The sequence below is a fragment of the Syngnathoides biaculeatus genome, chromosome 13 (assembly GCF_019802595.1).
Source record: "Syngnathoides biaculeatus isolate LvHL_M chromosome 13, ASM1980259v1, whole genome shotgun sequence".
Taxonomy (NCBI): Eukaryota; Metazoa; Chordata; class Actinopteri; order Syngnathiformes; family Syngnathidae; genus Syngnathoides; species Syngnathoides biaculeatus.
In genome coordinates this window covers 20,265,611-20,278,849 of record NC_084652.1, presented here as the reverse complement: position 1 = coordinate 20,278,849, position 13,239 = coordinate 20,265,611, and the positions used below count along the sequence as shown (strand labels likewise).

The window sequence follows — 13,239 nt, the reverse complement described above, 5'->3', positions numbered from 1 at the left end:
CGACGGTGTTCATCGAGTACTGCGGCGGCTATGAACCCCCTAAAAGCAGCACGGTTTGGCTCCATTATATGCCACCACGGCGCCGAAAATCAGCCACACCGGCTGAGGCGCTGCGGTCGGCGGTCACAGCTTCTGGGATGGCTGCGGGTAGGGCTTTGTGAACGGGGGTGGCTCTTAAGAACCCAGCCGAGAATGACTTACTCAGCCGCGTGCACGCAGTAAAGCGCCCCGACTCGACTGTGTTGCTCATCGCGTACTGCGGTGTATGTGAACAACCCCCTGAAGCAGCACAGCTTGGCTCCGTTATAAGCCACACTGGCCGGCTGCGATGAGCCACGATGGCTCATCTCCGCCGCGGAAGTGGATCGGACGGGGATGCGGTTTGGCCGTGATCGCATATTATCTGAATATGGCTCGAAACAATAGTGCAATATTGCCCCGAGGGCTCGAAACAATAGTGTAATATTGCCCCGGTAGCTTCACTCGGTTGTGTGGTGTTCTCCTTTTCGAAAAGAGCTTCCGTGTCAGAAGGGGCGCGTTTATCTTCCATAGTTAGGGTGCACCGCGTTTTCATTTGCGAATGTCCGGGTGACGACACGGACGGAGGATGCAGCCAATATGGCAACCACTTGGATATCGTAGAATGACACTTTTGCAACTTTGCGCATGGATGACGCGCTCTCCGCTCACATTTATTTTTTCGTATAGACATTGAAGTGAATAATGTTATATGTATTTTTCATTATAATATCTGTTTTAGAATGTTTATAGGAATGACACTTGGGCTTTAAGGTATGTAAACATTGAATTACTGTGGTCAGCATACATCGATACCCTGAATTGGTGGAGGTTGGTGAAATTGTGCTGTCAGGTAAAAAGATGACTCATGTTTGTAGTCAGGATTGATTAGCCTCACAGATCAATAAGAGCTACATCATCAATAGCAATATCATATACACATTGCCAGTATCGTTGTTAATTGGATGTTGAATATCTGATGATACCCCCCTACCGCAGGGGTTTTTTAATTTTAGTTTTTAAGTTTATGTGCTCCCATTTGTGTCAAGGACCCAGTCTGTCATCCTTTATGTGTCGGAACAGTGCAGCGGCCGCATCTTGTGCTTGTGTGTGTACATGAGTAATCATAGATGATTGCACTTCCTAAAGGTTTCCCAGCCCCCAAGGTGATACAGAGGCCATAGTGATTGATTACTCACTGCCCTGTGGACACATTGCTCCACACTGCTTATCATTTATCATTATCTTTCATCACTCCCATAGATTTCATCACACATAAAAACATGTACAGTGGATACGAGTAATGATGCACTGAAATTTGAGCCAGCCCAAAATAGCCCAAAAGTGCATTTTTTTTTATTCGAACCGCAAGACTTTTTCAATGAAAAAAAAGACATAAATTACATCCGACATGCAGTGTCATGAAAAAGTATTTGTATCCTTCTGAAATTAATATATTTTTGCATCGTTTCTCCACTTTGTTTTAGATCTGAAAAAATTAAATATCAGACAAACGTAATCCAAGTTAACTTAAAATGATATTTTTACATGATGATTTTATTGATTGGAAAAAGCTTTTCAAAGTATCGTGGCTCCATATCAGACAGTAGTTACCTCCTTGTTCAATCCTAAACTAATTGTAGCTAATCAGAATTTGTGGTTAATTTTCTCTTGTCAGGCCCAAGCCTGATTACCTCCACACTTCTTCAATCAAGAAAGCCCTTCAACGTAATGTCCCAACAATATTAAGTGGGACAAAATAACTAAAATAGATGCAAGAACAACTTACTCTACTGCATTTTACTCTTTACTGAAACAATATCGGAATATTTAAATGTAAATGTTTAAAGTAACCTAAACAATCAAAAATGAATCATGAGTTTCTTAACAACACATTTAAGATAACCTTGATTAGTCCTGTAATTGGAGGATTTGTAACATTCCATCAGCAGTAATGGATACAGGAAATATAGACAAAGAAGACCATGCGAGAGAAGACATTTGGCTCCGAATGCGTCCAGCATTACAAGTTTGATTGAATTAATTAAAATAAATATTGAAGCCATAATTTATTAACAATAACAGTCATAATATAATGAAAATAAATGTATTCAGTTTTAGTTTTATCCTATTCTGTAATAAACAACTGCTTTTGGTAATATTCTTAACATAATTTGAAACGTTTAAATCCGGGTAAATTGTTCTTGAAGTGAATTTCTATAGGCTAGGCTGCTCTGTGGTCATACTCATGAATGCAGTTTTACTAATAATTGTGGAATTTGATTTATATTTAATGTAATGTTGTTTGTGTTTCTTTTTTTTTTGTATGAAAAGAATTTACACAAAACTTGAATGATTAATTTATGGGCGTATCGGCTTCCAGTTTTCAGCCTCTGGTTCCTCAGTTTCGGTCAGGAGTTTTAATTTTTGGTGCTTCTACATACAAGCAGTTTTCCCATCCTTGTTCATATGAGATTCTTTTGACATAAATAAATAAGGCCCAGATAGATTATTTAAACATTTTTTTATCATTAATATGACCTGTAGAACTAAATTGGACCCCCCGCAAAAATATTTTAGTGGAAGTAAAAATAAACAAGTGAGATAATGTGGTTGCACACGTGAGCACTGTACACAGCCTCTTCTAACTGGAGATGTGACAGTGTTCAGAACCAACCAATCTCATGCAAACAAATGTTAAATGGGAGTCAACACACATCTTCTACCATTTAAACTCTCCGATTAACCTGAAATAGAGTTCAGCTGTTCTGATAGGCATTTGCTGAGATTTTTGGAGTCAAGTATTGAAAGAACAAGCCATGGTCCGCCGAAAGCGTCTGCAGCATCACGGGTATCTTATTTTTCAAGGGTGACAGTATGAGGCCCATCAAGTGGAGAATACCAATACCAAAAACTGGATGCCCATCAGAAATTGATGAAAAAGATGAGAAAAAGAAATGTTCAGGGAGGACCTCTAGTTGGTCAACAACAACATTGAAGGAAGTGCAACATTTCTGGGAAATACTGTTTAGTGCATGCGACGACAATCTGGCGTGGTCTTCATGTGTCTGGGTTCTGTTGGGTGACAAGACAAAAGCCTTTTCTTACAAAGAAAAACACCTAAGATTGGCTGCATTCTGCAAATACACACTTCAGATCTCCCAGATGCATGTGAGCACTATGTTCCCAAAATTCCAGCAAACCAAGTTTTAACTTTTTGGTCATAATTCCAAAGGTTATATTTTGCACCAATACGGCTCTGAGATGCCACGCTGTGGCGACCCCGAACGGGACAGCCAGAAAGAACCTTACTTTTACGGCTTGACGACAAAAAGAGAATCAGACCCACGGTGAAGCATGGTGGTGGAATAGTGTTTTTCTTCAGCCAAAACTGGGGTCTTGTTCAAGGTGGAGGTAATAATGATCATATCCACAAAAGCCTTTAGGGTCCTGCAAGAAAGCCGAACAACTTCATAGCTCAGCATGACAATGACTCACATCCAAGTCAACAAAAGCCAGAGTAGAGACCAAAATACAATCACACAAAAGGATGAAGATCTGAAGAGGGCTGTACATACGAAATGCCCTAACAATCGGACAGATTTGTAGATTTTTGGCGAAAAAGAGTGGACAAGTATTGTCACATCAACATGTACCACACTGATAGAATCCTACCCAATAAGACTGAGTGCTGTAAAAGGAAGGTGTTGAAATAGACTATTGGTTTGAAAGCACGACATTAGTTTGTTGCATGACCTTTTCAGGTTATAAGTCATGTTAATTGTGTAAAGTTTTGATTAGATTTTTTTTTAGAAGTCTAATTTTCTTGCAGCACATAACATAGTATATCCATTTATTTCCATTGTACCTGAACTATATTTACACTCACATCTTGAAGCCTGGCGGCATGGTGCACAGCTATGGAGCTTTGGCCTCACAGTTCTGAGGACCAGGTTTCAAATCCCGACCCCACCTGTTCGGTGTTTGTATGTTCTCCCTGTCTGCGTTGGTTTTCTCCGGGCACTCCGGTTTCTTCCCACATCGCAAAAACATGGATTCATAGGACACTCTAAATTTGCCCTGGGTGTGATTTTGAGTGTGACTGTTGTCTGTCTCTATGTGCCCTGCAATTGGTTGGCAACCAGTTCAGGGTTACAGCTAGATTGGCTACACCACTCCAGCCACCCTGTTGAGGATATGCGGCTCAGAAAATGGATAGATGGAGCTTGAAGCATCTCCATCACTGCTATTACCAGTGCCAGCTGCTTTTTCACTGTCAATCCATCTTTTGCTCGGCTCTGCGAGAACACAAACAGTTCAAAAAGATATTAGTTTCCAAACGTTTTTGCACAAATATTAATTTCACAAACTTTGTTTTAGCCTGGAAACACTCACAGCAGCCACAGTACACGGAGTTTGAATGTCATTTACTTTGTGCGTCACGTATATGAGATCTTTATGGAGGATCCGGGCAGTTCTAAATTACCCCCCAGTATGTTTCCCATTAAACTAAAATTTAAAAAAGTAATTATGCTATGAGGAAGCCCTAGAAATTATTGTGGATGCAGTAGGGTCCAATGAGCTCTCATTTTGTTTTTATTCAATTCAATTGTTTCTTCTGAGGCAGAGGTGGTCACCACATCTACCTTACATTTCTGAGGTTGGGAGTTTGAATCCAGGCTCCGGTCTTCCTGTGTTGAGCTTGCTTTGTCTCTGTGCTTGTGTAGGTTTTCTCAGGCGCGCTCTTCAGCGGCTCAAATATATTAATTTTAGTTATTCATTTTATTGAGGAAAAATTCCTTCTTTTCGCAAATACTGTCAGAGCTAATTAAGCTTGTCAACCAAGGTTCCACTATAGTACAAAGGATTTCCACTTCGGGAAGAGAATCTTCTTCTTTTCATTTCGGTTTGTCCCGTTAGGGGACACCACAGCGTGTCATCTTTTTCCATCCAAGCCTATCTCGTGCATCCTCTTCTCTAACACCCACTTTCCTCATCTCATCTCCCTCACAACATCCATCAACCTTTTCTTTGGTCTTCCTCTCGCTCTTTTGCTTGTCAGCTCCATCCTCAGCACCCTTCTACCAATATACTCAATCTCTCGCCTCAAGACCATCGAAGTCTGCTCTCTCGAACCCTGTCTCCAAAACATCCAACTTTGGCTGTGCCTGTAATTAGCTCATTTCTAATCCTATCCAACCAGCTCTCCAAGGGAGAACCTCAACATCTTCATTTCTGCTACCTCGAGTTCTGCTTCGTGTTGTTTCTTCTGTACATCATGGCCGGCCTCACCACTGTTTTATAAACTTTGCCCTTCATCCTAGCAGAGACTCTTCTGTATCATAACACACCAGAGACCTTCCATCAGCTGTTCCAACCTGCTTGGATCCGTTTCTTCACTTTTTTACCACACTCACCATGGCTCTGGATTGTTGACCCCAAGTATTTGAATCTCTTCTCCCTGTAGCCTCACATTTCCCCCTCCACCCCTCACATTCATTTACATATATTCTGTTTTACTTCAGCTGATCCTCATTCCTCTTTTTTCCAGTGCGTGCCTCCATCTTTCTAATTGTTCCTCCGCCTGCTCCCTGCTTTCACGGCAGATCACAATATCATCTGCAAAAATCATAGTCCAGGGGGATTCCAGTCTAACCTCATCTGTCAGCCTATCCATTACCACTGCAAACAGGAAGGGGCTCAGAGCTGATCCCTGATGCAGTCCCACCTCCACCTTAAATTCCTCTGTCACACCTAAGGCACACCTCACCATTGTTCTGCTACCATCATACATGTCCTGTACTATTTTAACATACTTCCCTGCCACACCAGACTTACGCATGCAGTACCACAGTTCCTCTCTTGGTACTCTGTCATAGGCTTTCTCTAGGTCTACTAAGACACACTGTAGCTCCTTCTAACCTTCTCTATACCTTTCCACGAGCATCCTCAAGGCAAATGCATCTGTGGTACTCTTTCTAGGCATGAAAAATATTCTTGCTCGCAGATACTTCTGTCCCGAGTCTAGCCTCCATTACTCTTTCCCATAACTTCATTGTGTGGCTCATCTTTATTTCTCTATAAAGCGTTGGTCTCAGTTCTGATGACCCAGGTTCAGACCCAGCCCTCCCTGTGTGGAGTTTGCATGTTCTCCCCGTGCCTGTGTGGGTTTTCTCCAGGCACTCCGGTTTCCTCCCACTTCCCAAAAACATGCAATATTAATTGGACGCACTAAATTGCCCCTAGGTGTTATTGTGAGTGCGGCTGTTCGTCTCGATGTGCCCTGTGATTGGCTGGCAACCAGTTCAGAGTGTACTCCGCCTCCTGCCTAATGTCAGTTGGCATAGGCTCCAGCACACCCGCGACCTTTGTGAGAATAAGCAGCCAAGAAAATGGATGGATGGTGTATGTCAACAGAAGGAGTCTATCCTGAGCTACTGCTTAATTTCATTTAAAGTTCCATTAAAACATGTTTGTTTGTGTGTTGTCTTTAAACAGTTGTGGAAAAATAATGTTAATTATGTCAAAATCCATATTTTGAAATAAAGCAGCCCTTGTGGGTCTATGATAGCTGGCTCTGTTCATGTTAATCAGTTGTCTTGATTACTGGCTTCAATCAAATATTCGTTCATTTTTCTGGTGTAATATGAAACAAAGTGAGAAAGTAGTAAATTAAAGCTTTTATTTTATGATTGTAAACGCACTATATTTGTTCCATCTTTTACATTACATGCTTTGTTTCATGTGACATGCGATTTATTAGATCAAGTCCAATTTAGTTTTGAGTTTAGTTAGTGATGCATATTCTACTAAATCAACAGATTTAATTTTGAGCAAAATTAAGTGATAGCTTTACTCTCATTAATCTATGAAACCTTTGGTGGCCATAGAGGATGTTAAAATTGTCATTCCTCTGTCCTCACTGGGTGGCTCTCACCGTTACACGCTCTCATCTGTATGAGCCTTTCGTCTTTTGAATCCATACTGCACTGTGAGTGAATGCGAGTGCAATCACGACAAGCCGCCTCTGTGCTGCACCCTTTCCTCCCCCAACACCCCCATCCCTCCCTTCCGCAGAGGAAGCCTGCTATCCAGGCAGGTGTGGAAATCAAGAGAGTAGGGGCATGGCCAGGGTCCCGGGCTTTGGCCAGTGAGGTCAGAGAGAGGCAGCCTAAGTCCCTCCCCCTTGGCTTGTACTACCTGTACAGGGGCCTTGTGATTGGTGGCTACAGCAGCAGCATTAAGAGGCTCCTCCCACAGCCTCTACGGAGGGTAAGGCACTCCCGCCCTCCCTTGACCACGTCCTCCCTCATTTCTCAATCCTTTTTGAGACAAAAACAAACAACCACCAATAAAATTGGATTCATTCATGGCTGTCTCCCTCATCTTGTCCTCCCTGAGCCTGCTTCCCCCACGTCGCTGCTCGTTGCTTGCCTGATATTGTCTGTGCGTGTGTGTGCATAAATGACCTGCAGGTCACTGCTGAAACACCTCCCCTCCATGCTGCCTTGCTCAGTGGTTCAGTGGCTGCCGGGTCTGTCACGTCATGGTCAGTGGTGTGATGCACCTAATTGGTCAGGGTTGGTCTTTGTCGTACAGTGTTGTTCTGTTTTTTTTTTTTTTTTTTTTTTGGTTTTTTTTTTTTAGATTCTTGCGATGCTTGTGTCCCATGAATGTGGAGTCAACCCTTCTTATCTCTGTCTCTGCAGGACTCTTATGCGATGCCACTCACCTCCATACAGTGTTGGCATGTCCACTGTGAAGAATGCTGGCTCAGGACTCTGGTATGTACCTCACAAACGCACACAAGTTGTTATCAAGCAATTAATACTTCGTCTGGCATCCTTCATACGAAATAAAGACACCCCCCGATCCCATATACAAAAGGACTTTGTAAAAACGATTATTAAAATACAACTTGGTTGAGAACAGAGTATTATGAAGGGCTATCAGCACTAAGGAACGCTCATAGCCACACCTTACCCCAGGCAGAAGGAGGAGTCAGGATTAGAGGCAAAAGACCGAAATCAAAACTCCTCCGTTCTCCAGAGAAGGGACCACACTCACATTGACACCCTCTATTGTCAGAGCTAGTTGCAGCTCTATAGCTTCTAACTGTTACAGAATGTCTGTATTTTGTTACGAAACTGAATGTTCCTGGATACGCATCCTCCCTCCTTTACAAGCCGCTTGCAAGAGTCGGGGTGATGCTATGTAGTGTGCTAAGCTAAATGTCCAAGTCTGAGTCATACTCCACACCAGCTACAAGCCACACTTTCGTCTGTTATGGAATCTCTTTTAAATAACTAATCCTCTCCTCCATGGTGGCAAATTGGTTACACTGACATGTTCCATTATTGAGACAAGTAGCTAACCATGCAACACTTTAAGTGAGAATAGATAACATGCTAATCACAAAATGCCAGCAATAAGGGATTAGGTTTAAAGTACACTTTTGACATAACTCTGGCTGTAACAGCATTACAGTGGAGAGCAACCTAAATGGCAAGTTAACAGATAAATTAAGTGTCCAAAGAGAATATTACAACAGCCTCACAGGAAGCACATCCGATATAAAACTGAAATTAATTGGTTATTGCCTCAGCCCGGATGAGGATATTATAAATGCAAAACTATATAAGTATGCTTAACATTTATAATATCACTGTTATTTGCATTCATTTAAACTATTTTATAGTTGATAGAGTGCAGCGTTTTTTTCTTTTCTTGTTTCTTATGTATGAAATGCACTACTTGCTGAAAAAAACATGAAGGTCCAGGTTAAATATTTTTTTAATTAAACAGTCAAGCATTTCAGAAAAGCTCAATTAAACAAAACAATCATGAAGAAATTTGTGGTTGTTCTATTCATATTTCATATTTTAAAAAAAAACATTTCACAAGTTCTGACTGGGTTTGTAAACTTATGAGCACATCTGTACATATGCAGTCATATATACCCTGTCATATTGGAAAGAAAGTGTAGCATACTCCTTTTTCATGTCTTGGTGGGGTTGCCATACTAGAATGAATGTGTACAGCTTTTTCATAAAGCTTTGTATCAGGGGTGCCCAAACATTTTTGCCCCAGGATCTACTTTTCAAGCTGCCAACCTCGCAACATGTAAATTTTTTTGATGGAAGTTTGCAACCATGTCTCCGGAGCGCCATCGCTACTAAAATTCTCAGCCACCAACACAGCTCAGCAAAAATGTACAGTGAAGAATATAGGTATTTGAACACCCTGCTATATTGCAATTTCTCCCACTTAGAATCATGGAGGGGTTTGAAATTTTTATCATAGGTGCATGTCCACTGTGAGAGATAATCTAAAAAGAAAAATCCAGGAATCACAATGTATGATTTTTGTAACGATTTGTGTGATAGAGCTGCAAATTATGTATTTGAACACCTGCCTATCAGCTAGAATTCTGACCCTCAAAGACCTGTTAGTCCACCTTTAAAAGTCCACCTCCACTCCATATATTATTCTGAATCAGATGCCCCTGTGTGAGGTCGTTAGCTGCATAAAGACACCTGTCCACCCCATACAATCAGTCAGACTCAAACTTGTAACATGGCCAAGACTAAAGAGTTCTCCAAAGACACCAGAGACAAAATTGTACAACTCCACACGGCTGCAAAGGGCTACGAAGAAATTGCCTAGCAGCTGGGTGAAAAAAGGTCCACTGTTGGAGCAATCATTAGAAAATGGAAGAACCTAACAATGACGGTCAATCTCAATCGCAGTGGAGCTCCATGCAAGCTATCACCTCCTTTAGCTTCTTCCATTTTCCACAAAAGACATGTGATGCAGTCTAGTCCCCCTGGCATGAGGAGGAGGTGGAAAAGAGGCTCTGATGCTTGCGTTACTAACATTGTCATCGGCTTCTCTATACGTTGCTGGTGGTCCATGGACGGCAAATCTCATCCATTTCGCTGCTCCCCCATAAAGTAAAGTCCATGGGTTCCTGACGGGAAGACACGTTGCCAAAATAACAAAACATGTGACGTAGATGTATTTGGGGACTACCCTTTCCTCTTCCATCATGTCTGTGGACTGATGCACAAAGGAAGATCCAGAAGGAAACGGACGAGAGAATTTGGTATGGATGAACTTGACTGCCATGCACAGAGTCCTTCCTTCCTGCCTTTAACCCAATAGGACAGTGAGCTAGGCCTGCTTGTCAAACGTCTATATATGAACTCACAAATATACTCATGGGAGAATTCCCATTATCCTTCCCATAGGAGTTGAAGCTGTTTTAGCTTACCTATGAGAGGCAAAATGAGAAAGAAATCCAGAAACTCACATTGTCAGATTTTTAAGAATTCATTTGCAAATGATGGTGGAAAATGTGTATTTGCACAATAACAAAGATTTATCTCGGTACTTTGTTATACACCCTTTGTTGGCAATGACAGAGGTCGAACATACTCATTCATTAGCATGCTGAAAGGCCCACCCATGTTTCATCTTCAATGCCCTTTCAAGGGGTTTTCACTCAATATCTCACAATACAAGTCACATGCTGTCATTCCTTTACACAGATCACTCATCATAGTCCCTTTTGCAGAAAAATCATGTTTCCATTCAAATACACACAGAAGGTACAGGGTACAGAAAATATTCATTCGTATGTTTCACTCTTTTTAATATTGCTGTCGTTAGTAAGATATATATTTTTTTTGTTTATGCACTAGGGATGGCGCATTAGTACGTAGCACTCCGTTTGTTTGTTTGTTTGTTTTGGTGGGGCTCAGAAAGCCGTGATGCACTGAATCACTGAAAAGGTGATCTGTGAAGTATAGAGGGTTTACTGTAATACCTTTCTAATGGTTTTAATTGTAACTGAACATTCATACACTGTATTGATGATAAAGCTGTCTGGAAGCATGATTTGTGTGGATTCCTCTTCACTGAAATGGCGATGCATCCCATGCTATGTTACCGCAGATGGCACAACATGAGTGCTAACTGAAAGCAAAAGCGGAAGAAATTTTTCTCCACCTGTTAAGAGCTACTAAATTGTCAAGAGTACTTTGAATCGGTCTTCCATCTGTGTGAAAGCAGCATTTGTTCAGCTCAAAAATAGCTTAGCACTCAGTGACGTAACTTGGCAGAGTAGTAACTCTACATGAGAGCCAATGCACTAAAGTTGAACTCTCTTTCATCTTTTGTCCGCAGGGGAACAAGAAACTTTGCCCTCAGTGCAACACCATTACTTCACCCGGGGACTTGCGGCGTGTCTACTTGTAAAGAGAGCACCTCCGTGTATTGGCCACCACCATGGATTTAATTTCTGTTGTTATTTTGATTCCACCCCTCTCAACTCTGTAGACCAGGTTGTTGGCGCCAAACCTTCCAAAAGAGAGAGTCCTGGGAGTTGAGCTGGCTTGAATGGATGACATGAGCAGCGCTCAGTCTGTTGCCGACCCCACCCACCTTCCCACAGCAACATAGGGAGACCGGCTGTTCCCCCACCTCACTGATATTAATTATTGGGTGTCATATCTCCATGGACTTTTATTTAGCAGACATCCTGACACTTGAGTCACCCACATTAGCCCTGCTGAGAACTTTTTGCTCAAATGGAGCTGGACTTGTTAGCAACTTCTGAAACACCCAACTCCCAGACTCCAACCATGTGCCCTGACTCTTTTTGAACGTCCCCTCTGCTCCACCAATTTTTCTTGATAACCTGGGTGTGTTAAGGAAAAATGTATCCTCACATTCAAGTTGCAATCTAAGGACGTCATTAAGTTTGTGTATGTTTACAAAGTTAGAATTTAAAATTTGGCAAACATACACTGTTAAATGCATACCGTTTTCTTAGCAGACACATGAGTGTACAATATTTAAGTTCTGTTTTAGTAAGAAGAATTTGGAGGAAAAAATGGCTGGAATTAAAGAAGCCTTATGTTTTTTTCACAAAAAATATTGTTTGAAAATGCTCACTGTACAGAAAAAAACTACTCAAGACTAAATGGTCAAAGATTTAGGGGTACTGCAGAGTATCTAATTGAGTGTAGCGCTAAAAAAGAAGCAAGTGACGATCTTTTTCATTTTTTTCTTTTTTTTTTTGTTTTAATGGATGGGAGAGATTCCGAACTCCCAAAACTTCATGCCAAGCAAGCAGAGCGATGGAACTGAGCTGCTGCTTTTTGCTCCAAATACTCTGAATCTTTTCACTTGGAAATAGGTTTATATCCAAAAATGATTCTCAACAAGGTGATTTTCCATCATTCTCATCCTGCTTTGCTGCAATAGTCAAAAAAGACAACATGAGGGTCCCAGACATTTTCTAGCTAAATTACAAAGTCTGGTAAAGAGGAATGGCCCATGCTGAAACTGGCAGCAACCTGCAACTTACCCCCCTCCCCCTATCTTTTGGCAGCAGCAGCTGAGGTGGTGGTGTGCTTTGTGTTTGTAAAACTATGTATTCTGTGGCGTCTGTATTGTTGTTAAAAATGATGAGAAAAAAAAAAGAAAATAAAACATTCTTAAATCACACGGGTGGTCCTGTTCACAAATCCTGGGTCGTCAAATATAAAGAAAAAACTCTTTATGAAGATGGTCATAGGCATAAGGGACAATTTCTGGTTGTGCACATTTTAATAGGCTTTAAGGCAGCTTGTTTTGGCAAAACTGATGAATCCGCTCTCCAAACATGTAAACACACCTTTGCCTCAGATAACCACTCCATCTGGGCCAAGTGCCGCATGAGCGGATTTCCTGTGATGAGTTCATCCCCACTGGTGATATTAACATTATTATTATTATTTTCCCCTGTAGCTCTCAACCTTTTTAAACAATAACCAGTGAACCAGATCCAATGTGCCATTCTTGGCTTTCACGTTGATTCGAACCTGCCCTAAAGATGACAACTTGCACAAGATGACTTTCGTCACAATTATTTTGTGTCTTGTATATTCTTGGAAATGGTACGTGTCTTTCCCATTTGTAAACTACGTTTGACATTAATTAAATGATTGTAAATCTCACTTTACCTATTTGGGTCTTCTTGTGTCTCGTTCCCTTTGCTTGATAATGCTTAATTATATTTTGTTCCTATTTTTTCGTTTTTTAGCTTTGGAGAGCACGTTAGGTCACCACACTCACAGTTAAAAAAAAAGAAAAAAATCAAAATCTGGTAAACTACAGGTATCTGTTTTAGTTCTGACCAGTCTTTGAGTCTTGGCAAACCCTAATTAAATAATC

The 13,239-nt window shown here is 41.3% G+C and overlaps 1 protein-coding gene across 3 annotated transcripts in view; it reads left to right on the top strand.

Moving 5' to 3' along the window:
• The window catches only part of rnf220a (ring finger protein 220a), a 187,725-nt gene extending 174,703 nt beyond the window's left edge, over positions 1-13,022 (top strand). For all 3 annotated transcript variants that reach the window (XM_061839343.1, XM_061839342.1, XM_061839341.1), the window contains exons 12-13: positions 7,728-7,802; positions 11,206-13,022. In XM_061839343.1, the coding sequence (XP_061695327.1) occupies positions 7,728-7,802; positions 11,206-11,277 (147 nt within the window). In that variant the 3' untranslated portion in view covers positions 11,278-13,022. The remainder of the gene's footprint in view (positions 1-7,727; positions 7,803-11,205) is intronic.
• Positions 13,023-13,239: the final 217 nt, after the last annotated feature.